This window comes from Podarcis gaigeae (genome assembly GCF_964106915.1).
Source record: "Podarcis gaigeae genome assembly, chromosome: 1".
NCBI classification, from domain to species: domain Eukaryota; kingdom Metazoa; phylum Chordata; class Lepidosauria; order Squamata; family Lacertidae; genus Podarcis; species Podarcis gaigeae.
Window position 1 is genome coordinate 97,053,276 of NC_139678.1, and position 22,615 is coordinate 97,075,890.

The window sequence follows — 22,615 nt, forward strand, 5'->3', positions numbered from 1 at the left end:
CACCCCTGAATGTTAGCGAACGGGTGGAACAGATTTCTATGAGATGGTATCTCCCCCAACCTGCCTCCTGAGGAAGGTGTCTCTGAACACTGGTTGTGGACTTATGTTTCAATAAACATTTTAAAATAATAAGAAATCCACCCTTAAACTCAAAAAGTAGGATAATTTATCTCCAATTTTATAAACCTTGGGGTGAAGGAAACAAAACCTTCTAAAGCATTCAGCTTAATCTTTCCCCCCAAGTTGCTTTCCTCAGTGTTCTATAATTGAACAAATACTGTTTTTAAAAACTTGTAGCTAGTTCTTGTATCCATGGCCAAGATTTGAAACATTTACCGATACATCTAATAGAATGGCTTCTGGAAATGTTGAGTATTCAAGACCTGAGATAGGGCATTACCACCTTGTTGGTTGCTGTTACCTTTGGGTACTTTAAGAGTCCCAGGTATGGCAAAGTACAGATGAAGCTAGGGCTGAGCCTTGGCACTGACAGTCAGTTCCAAGGCTGAATTGCTTCAATGGTTCTTTAAACAGCGGTCCATAATTTCTCTTAAATACATAAATGCTTTCTTTTGAAAGTATTTTTCTAAGATTTCATGTGCAAATATCCCCCCACCCACTGTATTTTGCAGTTTTGATTGCAGGATGCTTGACACCGCTGCAAAAAGCCATTTCATAACAGCCATTAGCTGATTACTTAGACTGATTTGCTCAAGTGTTATGGCTGGCTGTAGTATTTTTCAAGGCTTGTGCCTCTGCAAAAGTGTAAACCTTAAACGATGGCACGCCAATAAGATTTGCTGCATCATTGTATGCTGGTGAAAAAGATAAGCTAAAAATATCAGGAGACAGGAAAACAAAGAGGCTGTGCAGGTGGGGGGGATAAATGGGGACTAGTTGAATGCTGTTGTACCCCCGCAAAATCTATAGTAGGCAAGACTCATTTTTATTGTAATATATCTTTAAGAAAAATCTGACAAGACCAACCAAGTGAGATACATTTTCTGTTTTTTATATTTAAAACAGTCAAAATACAAAATGAGACATTGATTTCTGACAGAATTAAGTCAGCCGTTGGCATAAAGATGACTTTTCAAATACAGACCTTTATTAAGCTAGTTTTATATTTTCTATTGATGCATTATTGGGAGGAGGGCAGGTCGAACAGCCTTAATTTTAGGTCTTAAATAGGTTGAACGTTTGGGTAATCTCAGTTATTTTGGGATGAATAATTGTTATAGTTTCACAGTGTGAGTTAAATGTGAAGTGGAAAGTGACTAAAAATCCCTACAGCCATTTCATAGTATTCTCACAGTTTCACAGAACATTTGCCTTGCTTGCTGCTGAATTGCTAATGAAGAGCTCAATATAGCTTTTGATGCATTTCAGTTTTTTCTCTGTGGAGACTGGCTAAGGTGCTGCTGACATCACAACATAATACAGCTGTTGATTTTCTATTATGGTTGATGCTTCAGCAAGTGCCTTAACCAACTGTTTCAGCAGCTACCTGCCAAATGCCTGAAAAATGAACAGTGGGTATGTTTTTCAAAGGAGTCCTCCAGAGTCTTAGAAAATGGATATTATGGAAAGAGTACCTTTAGCAGCTTTGTATTATGATGCTAAATTGCCGGCATGATGCAGGTATGTTAATTCTTCAGTATCTAGTTTCAATATGGTGATAGCTTGCATCTATCTAGAGAAGTGGTTGGTGTTTGGGCAAATTTCTTCATAGTATGCTAAATTTATATCTTGATGAAACGTATTGAATATGGATGTGCATAATTTCTTTAGTCCTGTGCATACATATTCTACTGTGTTGAAGTTTGGAGACATTATAATGGATTATTGTTAATGTACTACAACTGAATAAAATGCCCCCTCCACAATAATATACAAACTAAAAAAAGGGACAAATCTATTAAGTTTTTTTTTAAAAAAAAATGAAATTCTTAAAGGAACTAGGTTGCCTTGGAAAGTTTTTACATATAGTTTAAAATAAAACTACCTCCTGTACTTTGAATAGATTCCATCTGGACATGCTGTGGAATATTAAGCCTGTTTTTGTTAAGCATAAAAATCCCTACATCTAATTTTTGCTCTGATGATAGTGCAGCAGAGTCAGTCGTAGTGAGAAAGTGATCTTCCTTGGGATATCTAGAACTGGAGATTTGCTCAAAATCAACACTGCAATTAACTAGTAAACATTGTACTGTACTAGTTAAAATAGAGCAAAGTTACAGGTGGGGGGAGGCAAGTAAAGAAGCAGTATAATAATACATTAACTATTTCAAGTGATTGCAATTATGCACTGATATTCCATAAAAAATGTCAAATGCAGGTCTAGAAGAGGTGATTGATTGCTGGTAGAAAAGAACGTTGAAACTGCATAGGTTGTGTCCAGTTAGAAAATGTTGCTGTTCTATACTAGAATCAGTAAGGGAGTTCAGCATAGTACATTTTATGTAGACCAAAACTGATTAGGATTATTATGTTTTTTAAGGCTTAAATTCTCATACATCCTTACTTCTGAGTAAGGACCTTTTAGGTCTTTGGGATTCACTTCTGAATAGACAGGCACAGGATTGTTGTGTCAATGGTACAATATATAGCTCCCCCACCCCATTTTGTTTCCAACAATTGGTACAGATTTAGTAGCTGATAGACAAGAAGCTGATAGATTAAAATATTTAAGTTAAAATTAGAATTCAAGTCGAGTCAGAGGTATGTTTAAAAACTTTTGTTTTTGGTGTATTTTGTGTTGTATTTTAGGAATAAAAATAATAGGAAGTACCCAGAATATAAGGAAGGGGTGGTGGTGGAATCTATTTATAGCTTTGTTTTCATTTTTCCCTACTGAAAATAGTATTTTGATCAGTCACCATAATAAGCAGTTTAAAAGTTGTTAAAGTAATTAGCACTGATGATGGCATGTATGATAGAACACTACATTCTTCCGTCATAGGCTGCAGAAAGATTAAACGAAGTTCCTCAGTGTTGCCTATTTAGATTGCAAAAAAGCATTTTGCTAGTAGGTTTACACTCTAAATTTTCATGTCTCATTTTTAATACTTCTGTAATATCTAAATTAAATGTATTTTAATGTGTGAGAGGAACATGTTTATATGTTAGGATAGGCAAATTAAATTGATACAGGGTTGTTTAAAGGAATGTGATAACAATTTTAAGATCAAATCATGTACATAACTACAGCAATACCTTTTAAATACTGCACTCAACATTATCTGAACTTAAAATGTGTGGCTATATAATGGAATGATAAATGTGAGACTATTATCTGTATATAGGAAAGACTCTTTTATAACATGCAGTCCAGCCTCTCTTCATTTTTTTTTTTTTAATCTTGGAATACTAGCAGTAGTCCCTAATAATTTTACCTAAATTATTTTAATTGTTTTGTGAGTTAATAAAGAAGTTGGTTAAAATAATGCATTATTATGTAAAATTGGTAGTTGATTAAGTAGCATTTTGATAGATATGTTTTATACACTTAGTAACAAAAACTAGGTTTAAAAAAGTTGTTCTTGTGGCAAATAAGTGACTGTACAGTGCTAGATTTAGATTCCTTATTAGATAGGTTTATAGGGTAGAATATGTCAATAATATCTTTCAATATTTTTTTTAACTGGAGCCTATGGAAGATATGTAAGCTTCTTTAAGCGTTTGGTGTCCCACCGAAAGTCTGTTAATAGGTAATTCAGAAATCTGTAAATTAAGGTATAACCCCAGGCTTCCTCAACCTCGGCCCTCCAGATGTTTTTGACCTACAACTCCCATGATCCCTAGCTAGCAGGACCACTGGTCAGGGATGATGGAAATTGTAGTCTGGAAGGCCGAGGTTGAGGAAGCCTGGATAACACCTTCATTCAAGAAATCAAGTTGTTTTGCTAGGAGCTTAGGTAGCACCCCACCCCCCGTGGTAACTTTCATTCATGATCAAAAGTCCCCCCCCCCCCCCCAGTTAGGAAAATCTGTGGAGAAAAATTCTCCAGAGTTGGGAAGCTGCTGAAAACTGAATCACTGTAGTTACTTTCAAGTACCTGAGAGACAGGTTACCAACCTTGCTCTGCTACAGACTTAGCTGGATAGCGTTAAGCAAGTGTTTCCCTCTTATCTCAGTATCTAATGCTCATTACAACAAATAAAATAAGAGTTCATGAAATGCTTGGAACATGGTAATTATAGAGGGGGAAAACATGGAGATAAGAGGGCTATCAGATTATTAGGAACGCTTTATATGTTTTGACCATGATATTGGAATTGATCCCATTTCATGCACTGCAGAGCAAAATACAAGACCTTGCATTCCCACCAGGGGCTTACTAATTTTTAAAAACAATTTAATGTAGCTATGTCTTTTATTTTTTGTTCTAAAAGATAGATGTAGATATATTTAACTATAGCCAGACTAGATGCTAAATGAGATCTTTAACTCTTAATCTTCTGACTGGTTTTCTTCATGTAAGTGGCTATCAGCTAAATTATTTTGGAGGCTGATGAAAAAAAATATTGACTAGTTCTGATGGATCCATTTTTTCAAAGGTTGTCACTGCAGTTCTTATTCTTCTGTCAGATCAGGTTGGTGATGGTGGTGTTAACGTTAGAAAATAAGAGAAACGAATGAGACCTGCAGTGACCTCTTGGCGGTGTCTTCCCTGCCCCTAATAGGTCTTCTTTTATTCAAGGTTTCAGTCAGCCCGAAACAGGAGATTCGTTGTCCTCTCCAGGCTTGTTGGTGGTGAAGCTTGGTGGTGGGAGTGAGGAGATGGAAACATATAATTGGATACTTGGTGATATGGAAGACCTCCGCTTGAGATCCTGGAGAACCTTTACTGGTTCAAGTAGACAGGATTCCTTGCAGGATGTATACATAATATTTTGGGTTGGCCCTGTTAGCTTTCAAACTGATATGTGCTCAACCATATCCCTCCGTAGGTGGGAATGACTGCTGATAGCTATGTGAAAGCAAGTACAAATGCTTAAGTTGTAATGTTTCTCTTTGATCTTTTTTCTAGAAAATGTTATTTATAGTGCTGAATAATTAGATTTTTTTTTAAAAAAAGCATTTTCCTGTTCCCATTTCCATGGTTACTGCTTTGGACTATGGTATGGCATTTGAGCGAGCAGCAGACAATCTTACCTAAGCCTTGCTAGCTAATTAGGGAATAGATTGGTCTTACTGGTATTTAAGGACCTACTAATCAAACTGTAAGCAAAATGAAAGCATTTTCACTGCTGAAAGAGCTGGTTTTTACTTGTTTCCTTCCTTTTGACTTTTATGTAGTCATGCTAATTGTACCTTTTGGTGAACACACTAGCAACTGCATTTTTGTATTCAAACTTTGCAAGAGCGTCAGCCCAATTGCCTGCTGTGTAGGGACATACAGTGGTACCTCGGGTTAAGTACTTAATTCGTTCCGGAGGTCAGTTCTTAACCTGAAACTGTTCTTAACCTAAAGCACCACTTTAGCTAATGGGGCCTCCTGCTGCCGCCGCGCCACCGGAGCACGATTTCTGTTCTCATCCTGAAGCAAAATTCTTAACCCGAGGTACTATTTCTGGATTAGCAGAGTTTGTAACCTGAAGTGTCTGTAACCTGAAGCGTATGTAACCTGAGGTACCACTGTAGAGAGAAATAACAAGATGACTGGGGTTTTTTTGTGCAGGAGAATTGTATTCTATTGTGACTAGAAGGTATTCAGAGGAAGATTCCTTGGTTTCTGCATCAATGTTGAAGATTCTACTTTGAAACTTGAAAATATGATCCGTTCTAAAAATCCTTGATGGATTTGATGACCTTTTGTTTTTCCCTAACAACAATTCAGCCAAACAACTGCTGTTGGCACAGTATATACCCCCTTACCTTAGGACAACCTATTTTTTTGTTTTTGTTTCAAAATTTAGCTTTTGTGGCAAAAAAAACAAAGCAATTGCAGACCACAAAATGTGGATTGAACTGGAGAGTGCCAGAGACCTCTGTGTGTTTACCTTCTGTACACAGTAGTGATGCAGGGAACACTTATTCATCCATAACTTTCCTAGCTTCTGACCTGAGAGAGAGGACAGTGGTTCCCAAAAAGAGTTTTCAAAAATCTTCTAGTACTCTGTGTGCCTTTTTCATTAAGGTTAGAGGGCTTATTGGCGGAAGCTGGCGTGCCTTTCTGTCTTAATGTGTCTGGATAGTTTAAAATTCCCAGTGTAATATATTCTGCTTCTGATGCATTCTAGAACAGGGATAGCAACAGCCCACTATTCCCTCCCCCCATCTTTGGCATTATGACTCACAGCTCACAGATGCTTATATTGCTTTGAAATATAATTTCTTGAATGCTGTGGTAAACTGCAATTATCAAATTGAAAATAGTGTGGCACTTAAGGCAATGGGCAGTGATTCAGCCTCTTCTGGCTTACGTGAGATTTATTTTAAAGAGCACATACAGTACACAGAATGCCATGGTTTATTACGTAGGCATTGAAGGCAAAATGAATCATGTTTGTAAAACACTCCTACACAACCTTGGGGCCTTTGAGGGCCCTTGCTGGATTATTTGCGACGGAGGGAATCTCAATTATGCATTGGGTTGCAGCTCACTTATTCATGGGCAATTTGGTGTGCTGCTGTCATCTTTAAATTTGTGCACCTTTGTCAGACTCTGTGGGCACTAAAAAAACCTGTTGCACTTGGCACTGTGTGTAGAGAGTGCAGCTGGATGGGACACAGCTGTGGGCAGCCTAAGGAAGTAACATCTACCTTGGGCCTGCCCATAAAAGCAAGCTCTGTCATGGGGACAGTAAAGCAGCTAGAGGGGGAAGAAAGAACTGTGACCCTCTGGACAATCTTGAGTCAAAAGGGAATTTCACCTTATTTTGGCTGTCAGCTAATCTAAGGAAATTTACACAATTTGGCTGTGAGGTTGGACCCTCTTTTAGATACATACTCATGCATGTTTTATTTGTAGAAAGTCCCATTGAATAAAGTGAAACTTCTGATTCAAGTGGCATAGGTTCATACTGTAATTTTAACTATGAAATAAGTTTTTGCATTCTGAGTAAAGGTGATTAGGAGCAAACTGTTAAGCAGGAGTTGGGGTTGCAGCTGGCCCAAGTAAATATATTTCCATAAATGAAGTCAAACTTGGCAGATTTTAAATGGTAGAGAGTCATCTACAGTTAAGAGGTATTGACATCTAAGACTGCCTTTTTGTAAGAACAGGTGGAGGAGTTTAAAATGCAATCAAGTCCACTTCTCACTTCTTAAAAGTATTTTTAAAAGATTGTTGCTTCTTATGATATGAATAACTGTGCTGCAGTCTTATATATGTTTACAGTATCTGGGAGCAAGTCTCATTGAACCCAGTGACGCTTGTTTCTGAATAAATAAGGATGGGTAGAATTGCACTGCACATAACATTTGTATTCTGGCTGATCTTTGAAAAAAATCACTTGTAATTGAATTTGGTTATCTGGCAGAAATGAAATGTCATTCATGAATTCCTTCATCTATAGAAAACATGTATGTTTCTTATACATTGCAGAAGAATGACCTTTTTGTTTTTATTGCATTAAAAATATATATTAAAAAACCCTCAAAAAAAATAAGCATCCTTAGTACTGGCTAAGAATTGTTGCTTCGCTCACTAACATAGTTTGTAAGCTGACAGTGGGACACTGTTCTGTCTACAATTTCTTAGGGAATATTGTTCAAAATTGTCTTCTCTACCCTGGTGATATTTTTTTCTTACACTGCCATGAAGTAATTTGCAACTAATAAATGGGCACAATTGTGTGTGCAGCATGCCTGTATCATTGAAATCCCAACCCCATGCATATTTGTTGAGAAGTAAATCTTACTGTTCAATGGAATTTATTCCCAAGTAAGTGTACACCAGTTGGGCTTCACATCTCTCTTATCTCCTTGTGTTACAATATGAAAAACTATAATTTATGTCTGAAGCAATTGCATGGCCCTCTGCAGTCGATCATGTTGCCAGTTCTGCATCCCTATTTTGAAAGGAGAAAGTCAGACACTCGAATTGAGTAGATGTTCTGGTGTTTTAGAATTATAAGGGTTCTGGCTTCCTAAACATTCAGATTAGCAAGTGTCAGTCCATATATTGATGCTGAAGAGTTTTACTGCCCTCTGCTGCCCTTTCAGTATTTTTCTCTGCTTTTCCTTTTATGGCAATTGTAGCTGTTTTTCTACATCGATCCTTCATTATATCTCATTATAACATTATAAAGTTGCTCTGTATTTCCAAACGGAAAGTATTCTTCCATTTTGTTGGCACTTTCATTATAAACAAACCTTTTATTGGCATCACATACAAACATCCATAGTAAATCAATACAGAATTACCGCCACCCCAATGTTACAGAACATTTGTCAAATGAAAAGAGGCAAAAAAAGTCTAGCGTTACATCTCTAGGTCTCCAGGGAGATCAGATGTCTGCAATGTGTTTCTGCGACAAAAAACCAAATAAAGATATTTAGCCACTAACTTGGTGAGCTCCTGCTCATTCCCCAGTAATAGAAAATGTATGACCTCCAACTCTGGTTTCCATTTGGGGTTGCAGAGTTGATCTAGAAACTGTTGGTGGAGATCAGCATATAGTTTACATTTAAGAACCATATGAGTAACAGTTTCCAGCAGGTGGTCTTCACACGGGCATATTCTTTCTCCTTCCACCATTCCTGAGAACCTACCCCAAAGGAGGTTTGATGGGTTTGAATTAAACCTGGCCAGCGAAAATGCCCTTCTTTCTTGGGGGATAAGCAGAAATTCAAGATAATTGTGATTAGTTTCATATGCCCAAGAAAGTTGAAAGTAAAGAGGGGACCTTTTTTTTCCTGCTGCTGCTGTTAGTTCCTGGTGTTCAATGTCCCACAACCTAGTTTTTATTATAGCCTTGGCAGATGGTGGAGGCATCAATCACAAAAGTTCCATTGACAGTTCAAGTTGCTGTACCTTTATGTTAAAACTGTTGTAGCCCTGGGGAAATAAAGGGGTCTGACAAGACTTTGCTAAGGGGAGGATCTTTGTCTAATGTGAGGTAGATGTTTAACCAACATAGAAGAAATCTCGCCCAGGCAATGGTTTCTACCTTGTGTTGACCTCCCTCTAGACACAAGGCTGCATTGGGTACAAAATGTGGGACAGCAAAATCTTAAAAAAGAAAGCTGCCCTCACTCGTTCTACCAGCTGGGTAAACCCTGGCAGCCAGACTGGAATTCCATAGAGCAATTGAGCTATTATTTCACGTTGAAGGCCTTGAGGGCAGAATTACCTCTTGTTATGAAAAATCACATTATGGCCTGCATAGACATCTTACTGGCATTCACCGCCATTGCACGGTGCAAGGACTGTAGAAGCCTATGATGGAATGTAATTTCCAGTTAGTTAAATTCAAATACCTGCTGAATGGGTTTTCTACCAAATACCCAGCTATAGCTCTTGCGTGAATTCCCGAAAAACATTATTTTGCTTTTATCAAAGTTCATGCACAATTTCATTCTGGACAGATAGTCCAGTACAGGAATTTAACAATCGTTTTAGGCCAATTCTTGTCCGTGAAAGCAAAATCATGTCATCTGCGTATAGGAGGGTGAGAATGCTTGTTGTGTTGAGTTTTGGGCTATGGGCGTCCACCTGTTTTAGTGAATAAGCGAGGTCATTAAGAAAAAGATTAAAGAGAGAGAGAGCGAGTACACAGCCCTGGTTTACTCCTCGGTTTATAATGACGGGATCTGTCATTACATTCCCTGGTGTTGTTCTTACACGACAGGTTCTTTGTATAAAGCTTTTTGATCAAGTATAGTAATCTAGGTTCTAGGCCCATTGTCTCCAATTGGGTCCATAACAGCCCCCTGTCAGCAGTGTCAAAAGCAGCCTTTGATATCTAGGAAGGCCACATAAAGACATTCTTTATGAAGCCGCGTGTACTTAGCTGCTAAGTGAGATAACACCGTGCAGTTGCATAAAGTGGATTTCCCTGGCCTAAACCTGTCTGCTCTGGACCTATGATGTTATTTTCATCAAGCCAAGTAGTTAGTTTATTTAGCAAATGTTTAGCGTACAATTTCCTGATGTTTAACAATAGACTTATTGGCCGATCGTTGGCACTTTCGCATTCTGCTACAGAGTACATTTCAAATCTTACTGCATTCCAACTGCATAGAGACATCGCAATTCCCAGTGGCCTTGACCTATTTAAGTGCACAGCTTCTTTCTGTGCATGAATGGGATGCAGGAAATCCATATAAGGCATAATTAAAGTGCCACAATTTTAAATAGAGGTAATTGCCCTAATATGAATGTTGGCTTTTTTCTTACGGGCCAACACAGGTATACTTTCATGTGAAATGGGACCCATGACTGTATGTACAGATGCATTGGAACAAGGTGGTAGAATATGGGGCACTAACTCAGGCTAGATACTTCAAGTTCTTGCCCAACCCTGCCAAAAACTAAATTATCAAGGGGAGAGCCGAGGCTTTGGTCAGTTTTTGTACTTTTGCAGCTTTTAACTGGAGAGCTTATTTAAAAATGGTGCAGACCACTCTATGACTTCGTTGTGCAATTTGTGTAGAGCAGTCTTAAGGTGGGGAAGAAATGAAAAATACTGGGGGAGGGTTTTTTTTCTCTTTACTATGCTGTGTATTTTTATGTTCCTATATTGTAAACTACCCTGTAACCCTCGAAGGGCAGTATAGAAATTAAATAAATATATAAAAATAAAAATGAGGAATTGATCAGATTTGTTCCCTGCTTACAGAATGAATGCATCTTTTTTCATCAAAAAGCATGCACTGAAAATCACCAGTATGAAAGCACATAATGTTGTCTCATAGTCATAGGGCCTTTTGAAATGTCAATGCATAATAGCCAGGGTCTGTGCCTGTTATTGACTCGTGAAAAGCTAATTAAAACAACAACAATGTACTATAGAAATACTTGGGTATATGGCACACTAACAAGGGGAAGTCATCTTAAACTTGGTCAGACAGTGGGCCAGAGTCGACTGAATCATTGTACTAGTGGGAACCAGCACAATAGGGCTGCTTCCCCCACCCACCTAATTGAGCCATAGTACAAGCTTCAAATTGTAATGATGGTACAATGGCACAACTGTGGCCTTACACTAGTGCAGGCATCCTAAACCTGGCCCTCCAGATGTTTTGGGACTACAACTCCCATCATCCCTAGCTAACAGGACCGGTGGTCAGGGATGATGGGAATTGTAGTCCCAAAACATCTGGAGGGCTGAGTTTGGGGGTACCTGCACTAGTGCTTATGCCATCCTGCCTGATTTTGTGAGCTAATCATACTGCGTCTGATACTGATGGTAGAACACATTAGGATATAGTATGCACGTTTTTGCCAAAGCAGGCATTTTGAAGACACAACAACCTCTGTAGCAATGAGATTCATGTTTCTGTCTTAATTTGATGAATCTCAAATTTATTATGGTTGAAATTATACTGTGATGTCTTGCAACCCAGTTTTCTTAACTTACCGCTAGTTTTACTAATGGTCATTATTAAGAATAACTTGCTAAGTGTATCTTGAAGATTGTACACTTCCTACATTTCAAAGGCAATCTGGGAGGATACTATTGAATGAGAGAATGGGCTTAATGTCATGTTTTGAAAAGATTCTAAACTTTGGATTGACTTTTATATATATATATATATATAAAATTGTTTTAGGTGTCTAAAAGGGATGGTATTTCTGATGCCCGACAATATAATACCACCCAGGGGTCTCCAATGGTGATAAGGACATGGGACTCCTGCCAGATTCCAGATGGTTCATCACAACTGACATCTTGGTTGGCGACTGTGAAAAAGATCCTTGGATTATTTTATTTTATTTTCGTGGGAGACCGCAGTCGCAGATCTACAGGATACACCAGGCAAGTAATGCCAAGCAGCTATTGATTATGTAACTCTTTTAAATAAGATTTTTTTTTAAAGGTCTAAGTTTTCTACTTAACAGTGCAAATCCTTTGCCTGTTTTATAAAAAATCCCACTGTGTCCAATGGAACTTAGCTCATAGTTTGCATTGTTAGGGTTACAGTCTTAAAGACTTAAGTATGTAGAATGGACCCCATAGCTGTTGACTAGGTGTGTATTTATGTATATTTTTATCCTGCTTTTTATTGTCTCCCAAGGTGGCTGATGTCAACAAAATAAAATAAAGAGAGAGACAGAAGTCTTTCCATCAGGCTTACAAACTAAAAAGACAAGGGGAATGGCAGTGGAGGGCAAAGATAGAGGAGAGGGAGTTCTGGGAAACAAAAGCTTTTACTACATTACTTGTGACATTTTGTGTGGCCTAATAAATGGCTAATCCATTTTTTGAATATTTGTCATTGGCCTTCCCTTACTTTTCATGTATCCTGCTTTTATTCATTTTAAATTTTCTTAACAGATTGTCTGATTTTTAAATACTGTGGATTGGATCCAAAGTATCCCTTCCATGAATGAAAGGACTTCTTTTTATAAAATAATTTGAGATCCAGTAGAGGCTCCCACTGGAATAAAGGGGGAGGTAATTTCCGCTTGCATCCCCCATCACCTCCTGTTCTGTTCCACAAATTCATCCAGTGCTCTGGAACAGCTTTTGGGGGTTCTGAAAAGGAGCATCTTATGACTGGATTTCCACTCTATATGTTTGGTACAAATAATAGGTAGAGAATATTCTACTGAAAATGACATTTTCTTGGATCAAGCTCAAAGTTCTAGTTGGGGAATCACACCGGAGTTTTAATAAATGGACTTTCATAGTTCTTACTCTTAAAGCTTAATAAATCTTGTTTGGTTTTCAGACTTAGTTTTGATACTTAAATTGGTTCTGAGATCTGTAATTGTGGTCGTTCATGATGAAAGGGATGTTCATGGAGAAAACTATTTTTAAGCATGGGTTAGATATTGTTCTTGTTACAGTTATGTTCTATAATATGTGAACTAGGAGAACACAGATTATAATGGCTCCTCCTCTTCTTTTTAAGGCTCCATATTTCCTTTAGATTTTTAAAATAACCTTTTCTAATGAGGATGACTGATACTGTTACTGTAAAGGAGGGAGGTGAAACAATGAAAGATTCAGAAACAGAGGTAAAAGACAACACTGCAGTGCAACCCTTCATAAAATCAGAAAGCCACGAGCGAATTCAAGTGGAAAAGGATGAAAGGTGTACCGATAATAAAAATGATGTGCAGGTAAGAGATTTCTTTCACCTTATTTTCACCCTCATAATGCATATTGAGCAATGAATTCTTTAGTGCTACTGCACTTTTTAGGTTCCACCCCACAATTTCCTACTGTGAGATGCCATTCAACTTCAATGATATTTTAATAACAGAAACTGCATGTATTTTTCTCTTTCTTTACATTTCCGTTCCCTTATTGTTTACTTGTTAGTTTGCTTTCAGTTATTCCTGAATAGATATGAAGGTACGTTTGCCAATTTTCCCAGATAGGGAGATGGAGGTATTTTGGTAGCAGTACATGTTTTGTTGCACCAAATTGTAGAGTTATTATCTCACTATTAATATTGTGACTGCATGCTGCTTGATAAAACACATCGAGCCTAAATTAATATCTGTTGTTTTGACCTGATTGCAAAGTCAGGCAATTTGTCTCCATTCAGTGGCCCAAACAACACGCTCCATGAACGGAATACATGAATTTTGCTGTGTGGTGGTTCCTCTTTTTACTTTGTATGTGTGGTCGTGTTTTGTCTTTCCAAATTATATAAATTGCTTCATTTCAAAAGTGCTTCAGTTTTTTGCTTACTTAAGCATTCATATTCTGCTTAACTCAACAAAAATGGAAAGCCATCTTTTTTAAAAATCAGTAAACTTAAAGGTGGCTTAGAGGGTCTAGCCATCTTAAAAGGGTTAAATGCCTTTGCCTGAATGCTACCCACCTGTCAAAATTGACCTGCAGGAGAAGGATCTGCTTCACCAACATGTTCCCTGACGAAACAACAGCCAGCAGGTTAACCCTCTCCTCACAAGCTTGACGAGAATCATAGGATTATAATTTTGTAGGGTTGGAAGGGATCACAAGGATCATCTAGTCCAACCCCCTGCAATTCAGGAATCTTTCACCCAATGTAGGGCTCGAACCCACAGGCTTGTGATTAAGGGTTTCATGCTCTACTGACTGAGGATTCAATCATGTTGGTCAAGCAGCACCCAACAGGATTGAAACCTGCCCATCAGGTTGGCTTGTGCTGGCCTTACTGACCCACTTGGACCTTCTGGCCAATATTTTGTCATCTCAGTTCTCCTAATCCACTTAAATTACACCCACACTTCCTCTTCCTGTGTGTGTTTATGTGCAGGCAGACAGTCTGCTGAAGTTTGCGGTTAGCATGTAAAGGTGGCAAAAAGGGAAAGCGTAAGAAGCCCCACTGCACCACAATGCCAGGTGTCCCTGCGAAATGCAAGTTCAGTACTTTGCCCACAGTTGGGAGTTGTTGGTGGGGTGGCAGGCAAAATAGTGTGTGCAACTGCTACAGCAGTTTTGGCGGGAATGTCTGGTTCCTCAACCTCTTCAGCCCTGCCATAGATTGTTTTGCCACTTATCTAAGTGACAGAGGTAGCAACTATGGTGCAGCCATCTGCTGCTGAGTTGTTGTGAAGCGCTCAGAAAATGGTCAACAAATATCTCTCTCCTGCCTTGCATTGATTTGTAGGGGCACAATGGAGCTGCTTTTGGAGGAAGAAGGGACTTCTCATAAGCTAAGTACAGAGGTAGTGAATTCCTCTTCCTCAAGTAATGACTATAATGGTTTTAATCTATCCCCTAGAGTTTGTCAGCAGGGGTCTGCAGTTTTAGTAAAGCCAGCAGTAGATTTGTCAATGGTCCGTATTGTGGTTATAGCAACTGATACAAACTGCAGGAAATTAGAGAAGCCCTGTTAGCGAATATTTCTAAGGAAATAAGGGAACTTCACAGTGCTTCCAGTACCTAGTGTTCCAGTGCCTGTACTCCAGGCAGGGCTTCAGCATTTCTGCTGCTGTTGTTCGTTCCACTGCTCAGACTAATGTAATGCCAGCCTCCACATGCAGTTCCAAGAGGGCAAGTGAATAAGAGGAGGTGGTTTAGACTCAAAGCAAGTTACTGACACCACGTCATTGTAGACCTTTTTTTAGTTTTGGAATTGAAAGAAGGCAAACACAGTGATGAAGCGGAAGAACACACCTCTCATATTCTTTCCCCTGCATGCCTTTGCTGTACAAGACATTGGCCTCACTGGGTCTTAATGACAAACCTATTTGATACTCAGTGCTACATTACTTTTGGTCTTTGAGTTCTTGAATACCTTGCATTCCTTGACATTGGCATTTGTCGGATTTTTGTTTTACATAAAGTAGAAATAGTACAGTTGGCGCTGATTATAAACAATATGTGACTTGATTGTATTTGATTATAGCTTAGTTGCTCATTTATGATTTGGGATAGACCATGATACAGTTCCCCCAAGTATTAAGAGCAATAGATCTAACACAATTTATGCTGGTTTCAGCATTATAATGCCTGAAGAAGCTTCCATGTGATAGCTATAACATTCAGAGTGGCTTGTATGTGAATGGGGAGTTTCCTGCTATGAATGTCTGGTGACACTGTGAGAAATGTCTCTCCCCCCCCCCCCAATAGGTACATGCAATAGTCCTGTGAGCAGAAGTGTGTTCTCAGTATAAGCCATGTGGAAATTATTTTTTAAACTGAGGCTATGTGGCAGTGTTCGAAACTCCCATTGTTCTAGGCGCATTTTGTAACAGGGAATTTCATTAGCACAAGCAGTTTCTGAGCTCAGGGCACAGTACTGTGTCGAATATTTCAGATTAAAACTGCAGAGTGGAAGGAAATAAGGACCTTTTCGTGCCTCCCCACTTCCAGCTACTCTCTGAAGAGTGGAGGAGAGACCCTCTTAAGAATATTAGGGGGTGGGATGGGGAAGGACTAGACCACGTGAAAATATATTATTAGCTGCAGTTCATTCATTTCCAGCTTTGTATTCTTGTTATAAAAAAGCGTGCCTAGATATTCCGTTGTTGCGCCCATAACCTAGGTTTAAAGTGCCATTTAGCTCCTAGCTTTCACATCTGTTTCTAACACAACTATGTGGAAATTAGTGTCATGCAGAAACTCTCTGTGTTATAGGTACTACTAACCTCCTGAGTGCTTACCGCTTCCCATCACCTGTTGTTTTGGCATCTCTATTCCCTTAATCTTAGTTCTTGAAGAATGCGATCACATTGCACACTCTTATTCAGAAAAAGTGCTTTATAGGCAGTTCTCATGTTATTTGCAAGTAGACTGAAAGAAGCGATTTGCACCTGGTTTTTAGATTACAGTTAAAAGGTTTGCCCATCTGTTAGGAAAAGATACTTGTAAAATGAATGAGATAGAAAAATCCTTCCTCCAAATGCCACCTACTTAATACAAATTGTGCTGTTGATGATTTCTTTTACTCAAATTAAGCATTGATGCAGGCCTGCTACATGTAAGTTTCTCTTTAACAGGCCTTGATTTTCATTGTAATGATTTTAGCAATTTTAAGTAAAGAATGAATGCATCTATATATATGAGGGGGCATGCATGGGTGGCAGGATTTTGTTTAGGCCGTGATTTAGCACTTTGGAACCTTTCTCTGAGACATTACATAGGTTTCCAGATTAGGCTGTTTCCATCAGAGTGTGATTCATGTTTCCTCCTCATTCACCGTTAGGAAATGTAAAAAGAAAAGAAAAAGCCTTTCCCACACTCCATTTAACAGAAGCAGATGAAATTTGCAGGCATGCTGCCAAATTACAAGCAAGTGCCTCTAGGGGTGCTAATGCTAGGCACCCTTTAAGTTTATAGGAGTTCACTTTCCATATGAAATCATTCCCTCTGGTTATAAGCATGATCTATTAGTCACAGTGGAGCTCTTTCTCTCCTTCTATTTTGTTCTCCTTTCCTCCTTTACCCCATTTTGCTTTTTATGGTAAGCTCAGATATTTTATTTTTGCTTCCTGCGGATACTAACTTACTGTACACTGTGGAACTTCTACCTCTACTCTGCTCTGCTCCCATCTCTGCATGCACCTTGCACCCTCCCCAGATCTGTTCTTGGAGATTTGGAGGACCCCTAAATCCATAACAGATTTAGGGACTTACAGGTGGTAGAAAGGGGAGATTCTGTTGCACAAGTTGAGCTCCAAATCATTTTTCCTTAAAATTTTATTCATGGTAATATATGCAAGAGGCTTTAATTTTAAGACTGCAATCCTAACTGTATATTCAATGGGACTTGCTCCCAGATAAGTGTGGTTAGAATTGGTGCCTAAGACTGAAAACATTTAAAGCTGACAACTTCTACAGGTACCTACTGCATCTGGCAATGCACACCTACATTGTTCCAGTTTGGGGGCATCAGTGCTTTTGTAGCGTTACCTTATCAGGGTGATGTTATGCATCAAGAAGGCTAGCACTGCTAAATAGGAAAGGACAAAAAAAAAAAAATCTATGACAAAGTCTGTCAAAAACAGCACTTTATCCTTAATGTAAACCACATACATTATCAGAAGTCAACATTTATAATTTATGCATAAAAGCACCAACTGTTTTATGCATGCTACTGTTTTATGCATGCTGTTGTAAATAACTTTGTTCCTTTCAGGCCTGCATCAATTATAAAACTTGCTCCTGTAGCAGTGATCCTAAGCATCTGACTGTTTGTCAGCCTTGGATTATACAGCTCCACCACTAGGACTCTTTGCATGATCTCCTAATCTCTCATTTGGTGCAAATGCAGCTGCATCTCACATGTGCACACTGTATTACCCAAACCCGCCATCTCACAGTTTGCACACTTGAAATTGGGCAAGTTCTAACAATAGGCCTAGTAGAAGGATCTTGGACCCTAGATCAGGCATAGGCAGCCTTGGCCCTCCAGATGTTTTGAGACTACAACTCTCATGATCCCTAGCTAACAGGACCGGTGCTCAGGGATGATGGGAATTGTAGTCTCGAAACATCTGGAGGGCCAAGGTTGCCTATGCCTGCCCCTAGATTCTTACTTACACTTGAAAAACAACTATACATGTATTTAAAGGTCTAGCTCACTGTTAGATGAACAAACAAAAGATATTTATATCTTTTCTGAAGAGGTTGTTTACAGTAGCTTTATCCACCATCAAGGGATGTTTCTAGGGAACGTTACCTTTGTGTAGTAATAAGAAGAGCTTGGTGTATCAGACTACTCAGTCTGGCATCCTGTTCCTTTACAGTGGTCAGCCAGGTGCCTGTGGAAAGCCTGTAAGGAGGATATGAGGACAGTTTCTCTCTCCCACGGTGGTTCTCCAGCAACTGATAATCAGAGGCTTTCATTCTGGGTGGAATATATTGCTATTGTGACTAAAAGCATTGGCTGACCTGAGATTGGTCGCTTTCATTGAGAAGAAGACTACTGTCTAAACTGTAGTTTAATCATGCAGTGTGTGGAAAAAGTAGTGCCTTTGTCCTGATTCTCCTGATTTGATAACCCCGGGTGTCTCTCTCTCTCTCTCTCTCTCTCTCTCTCTCTCTCTCTCTCTTCCTCTCCACTATGTATATTTTTATATCTGTTAAGATGTCTCCCTTTCTGAATTGCTTTCAAACTAAATAGTTCTAAAATGTAGCCCAGGCATAGGCAAACTTGGTCCTCCAGATGTTTTGGGACTACAACTCCCGTCATCCCTAGCTAAGAAGACCAGTGGTCAGGGATGATGGGAGTTGTAGTCCCAAAACATCTGAAGGGCCAAGTTTGCCTATGCCTGATGTAGCTTAAGACATTCTAAGCAGTAACCACTTATTATCTTTAACTTGAAGAAAAGCATACAGAATTTCTGCAAGCAATTAATTTACCTCCAAGGGCTAGTGAACCTTCAGCTTTATCTCAGAACTTGCAAGCAAATGCTTTCACAAAATTAAATCTTTGTTTAGAAAATGCCTTAGGGTCTCTTCAGTTCCAAGAATATATATGCAAACAATGCAAATACCGATAAAGGAAGGAGGATTTGGGATCCCAGATTTAGAATTGTATCACCAAGCATATTTACTTTACCTTTACACAATTCTGGGATCCACAGCTGAAAACAACTGTTCAAATTGGGCTGCTTTGGACTATTTCTATGTAGTACCTTTAGAAAGATGAGCGGCACTTGGGTTTAAATACATTAATACTCCTAAGTCTCTCTGCCAGCAATGCTTGCTGGAGAAAGTCACTAGCAGAGGGACTCAGAAATAGTGGCGGTTTCACCAGTGATATTCCGCTGAGTGAAGCTGACCACAGTCTGTTCCTCATACCGGTCCTTGGCGGTATATTGATATATCACCCAGGCCTAGTCATGTGTCGTTTCTATACTGGATGAAGTAGTAGTTTTGATGCTGGTTATTTCCAGACCATTTTCAGCTTGTGGCAGGCAGTGGCAAATTGGCTGTACCTAGTGGCTGATCAGATTACTGTTGATATAAAGTTTGATTGCTTTCAGCAGGATGTTTTTGCTTATATGTGTATTAGTGCCTACTGAAGATGGCATTTTTTCTGAGGAATACAGTAAAAGGTGGTAAGAACAGTAGTTACTTTCCAGAACGTAAACCAGGCAGAAGAGTATTGGCTAAGTGGCAACAATGCTGTTTTAGAAACAATAATCTTTAGTTTCTGACAGTTGTGTAACCCCTTTGCCAGTCTGAGCTGAGCAGATGTGGGGGGCAGAGCGGGCAGGGACATTTTTTTTTGCACTTGTCCTGGGGTGTGTTAACTTTTCATTAGCAAGTTATAAACTTGACAGACTTTTCAACGTATAAACAGAATTATTGTTCTAGAAAGGAAGGTTGATGTTTCTCCATTCAAAGATCTTGGGACCATGCTTTTTGCATTTGCTCATAGGATGGATAATTCTGCAAATAATGGTCAGCATGGAATTGTTTTCTCTCTGCTGTGCACACTGGTGAATTGATTAATGCTTTTATACAGTCAGTGCATAAAGTTTTAATGCAAACTCTCTTTTGTTATGCTCACCATTCAGCGGCCAGTGCAGTCTTTTGGACAGACAGGAAAAAGGTCAAAGGTACAGTAGACTTGTGTGCTGGCATGCTAAGGAAGTCTTCATGCTTGATGAAGTCTTGCTATTTTGTGAAAATATGTATTGACTTCAGTTTTGTTCTTTTCTTTGGCAATAAAGTATTTTTGTTTTGGATTTTTGATTTGCCTAATTGTTTTGTTTTGCTTTGCCTGTATATTTCTAGTGGCTTCTTGTTGCTAGACAGAGGAAATAGTGCTTCTATTTGCTTAATTTTTTTTCCAGTAACTGAAGTTGCTTTCTGCTGATAATCATGATGACTTTAAAGCTTTAACTGCTTGTTCTTTTGCCTTCTCGTAATGAATGATTGTGTATTGAAAATAGTCAGCATACGAATGTGAGCAGTTTTGTTATGCGCTTGGCAGTAAGTTAAATTGAGGAAAACTGTCTGTGAACTGTAGATTTTTAATTTATAAATACTTTTCTTTAGTCAAGTACAAAGTTAAAGCTAGTTCGGGGCCTGGCTGTGTGTGAAGAATCTCCTCCACCTCCCACAGCTGAAATTTCACAGGACATCCAGGTAAAAATAAAATTGAGTATGAGACCTGAAACCTGGGTTTTTTGCTCTTTAAAGAATGTTTCGAAAGAGACCGGGAGTAGGGTTGCAGTTAGCCCTTTTGGGGAATATGTGAGCAGCTAGAAAAAGTGTACACATATGGATGCATGTTGGTGTGTGAACAATTCATCACGATAGAACACTAAGGGATCATTCCCTTGATCAATAACATAAAAGTACTTGGGTTGAGTGAATATAGTTTGCACACATGCTCTGTGTCTCCTGTGGCTCAAACCCAGCTTTCTGGTTGACAAAGTCATTTGATTTTTGAATGTTTGGTAACTCTAGAATATCTGTGTGTAACTAATACAGTATAGAAGGTTTAGCTCTGCAATCAATAAAGTGATTTGCAGTATACCTACTAGTAACTTAGAGACTTGTTTCCTGACATTGAAGCAGTCATATTTAATGTGCCTGAATTTCATGTTCTGTACTTCCCTTGACACCAGTGTGGCCTTATGAGTCCATCTTACTAGAGCAGCATAGTGGGATTGTCTTGTAAATCTCTTTAAAAGTCTGCCCTGTGTGGGGACTCCTGAGCAAATGCAGTTGTATCATAGGGCTTTATTATAGTCATTGGCCTGGTTTGCCTGGAACACTAATCCATGATTTAGTGCTGTATGAGCAAGCCCAAGGTACAACTGGAAAAGGTCTAAATGAGTCAAGAAATAGATGTTGGATGACGTGGTGCTCAGTATTATGACATAGGTGACAGGGATTAGAAATGAAAGCAGGGTCCCCCCCCCTCTTGCTGCAAATATATATCTGACAGGAATATAGTTTTCTCCTCCCTTTTGCAAGTAAAATAAGTGCTTAGTTGTTGTTTTGTTGTTGTTTTTGAACTCACAAGTCAAAAAGTTGCTACCTTTTAAAATAAGTGTTCCTTTCAGTGTGCTGGTATACATTCTTTGGCATGTGGTATCTGTATCATTTTAGTTGTCAGTTAGCAGTGATAAGATTATTTCTCTTTAATAGCAAGGGTAAAAGGGACGCGGGTGGCGCTGTGGGTAAAAGCCTCAGCGCCTAGGGCTTGCCGATCGAAAGGTCGGCGGTTCGAATCCCCACGGCGGGGTGCGCTCCCGTTGCTCGGTCCCAGCGCCTGCCAACCTAGCAGTTCGAAAGCACCCTCGGGTGCAAGTAGATAAATAGGGACCGCTTACTGGCGGGAAGGTAAACAGCGTTTCCGTGTGCAGCTCTGGCTCGCCAGAGCAGCGATGTCACACTGGCCACGTGACCCGGAAGTGTCTTCGGACAGCGCTGGCCCCTGGCCTCCTGAGTGAGATGGGCGCACAACCCCAGAGTCTGGCAAGACTGGCCCGTACGGGCAGGGGTACCTTTACCTTTACCTTTACTTTAATAGCAAGGGTATGCATTCTGTTATTTGCTATGAACCTATACTAAGTTATTTACTAAATGCAAATCCTCATCAGGGAAATTAGCTAACTACTTGGGTGGGGGGTTCATGACTCATACCTTACAACATTCCATTGTAGTATGAGGATCCGATTTCTGCTTCCATAGTTGAGAGTCATATTGTCTTGTGTATATTCAGAAGTGATACTAGCACTATAGTTGGCTGAGCCTCCTTGACATCTGTGGCATAATGGAAGCAGGGGTTGGAAAAGATAATAGATTCCTACACTCAAATGCAAGAGAGGTGTTAGGAGTTACTTTTTTGTAAACAAAAAACAAAAAAACCCATCAGTCAAATCAGAATTGTAATGTAGGGTTGAATTATTCTCTGAAATGAACGGATTTCTCATATTTCTCTTTTAACTTCAGCTGTGAGGGTGAGTCAGGTTTCCATCGAAGCAGAAGCATTTCTCTTTCATTCTCTAAAATGATATTGGTAGATTTTGCAGTACAGTTGTTTTGTTGTATCTTCACAATTTGCTAAACTACAGGAAGTATGGTGTGT

The 22,615-nt window shown here is 39.1% G+C and overlaps 1 protein-coding gene and 1 long non-coding RNA gene across 14 annotated transcripts in view; one reads left to right on the forward strand and one right to left on the reverse strand.

Moving 5' to 3' along the window:
* Positions 1-1,086: 1,086 nt before the first annotated feature.
* LOC310833829 lies at positions 1,087-6,408 on the reverse strand. The gene is made up of 3 exons (XR_014558951.1): positions 6,069-6,408; positions 1,596-1,693; positions 1,087-1,518 (listed from the first exon to the last, which is right to left on the reverse strand). It is a non-coding gene; the product is annotated as an uncharacterized lncRNA (long non-coding RNA).
* Positions 6,409-11,792: 5,384 nt separating this feature from the next.
* R3HDM1 (R3H domain containing 1) overlaps positions 11,793-22,615 on the forward strand; it is a 47,340-nt gene continuing 36,517 nt past the window's right edge. For 8 of the 13 annotated variants that reach the window (XM_083705526.1, XM_083705532.1, XM_083705536.1 and 5 more), the window contains exons 1-4: positions 11,793-11,931; positions 13,031-13,241; positions 20,088-20,129; positions 20,572-20,661. In XM_083705526.1, the coding sequence (XP_083561652.1) occupies positions 13,071-13,241; positions 20,088-20,129; positions 20,572-20,661 (303 nt within the window). In that variant the 5' untranslated portion in view covers positions 11,793-11,931; positions 13,031-13,070. Of the gene's footprint in view, positions 11,932-13,030; positions 13,242-20,087; positions 20,130-20,571; positions 20,662-22,615 lie in introns of those variants that run through there. The other 5 variants (XM_083705533.1, XM_083705529.1, XM_083705530.1 and 2 more) reach the window with 2 other exon arrangements.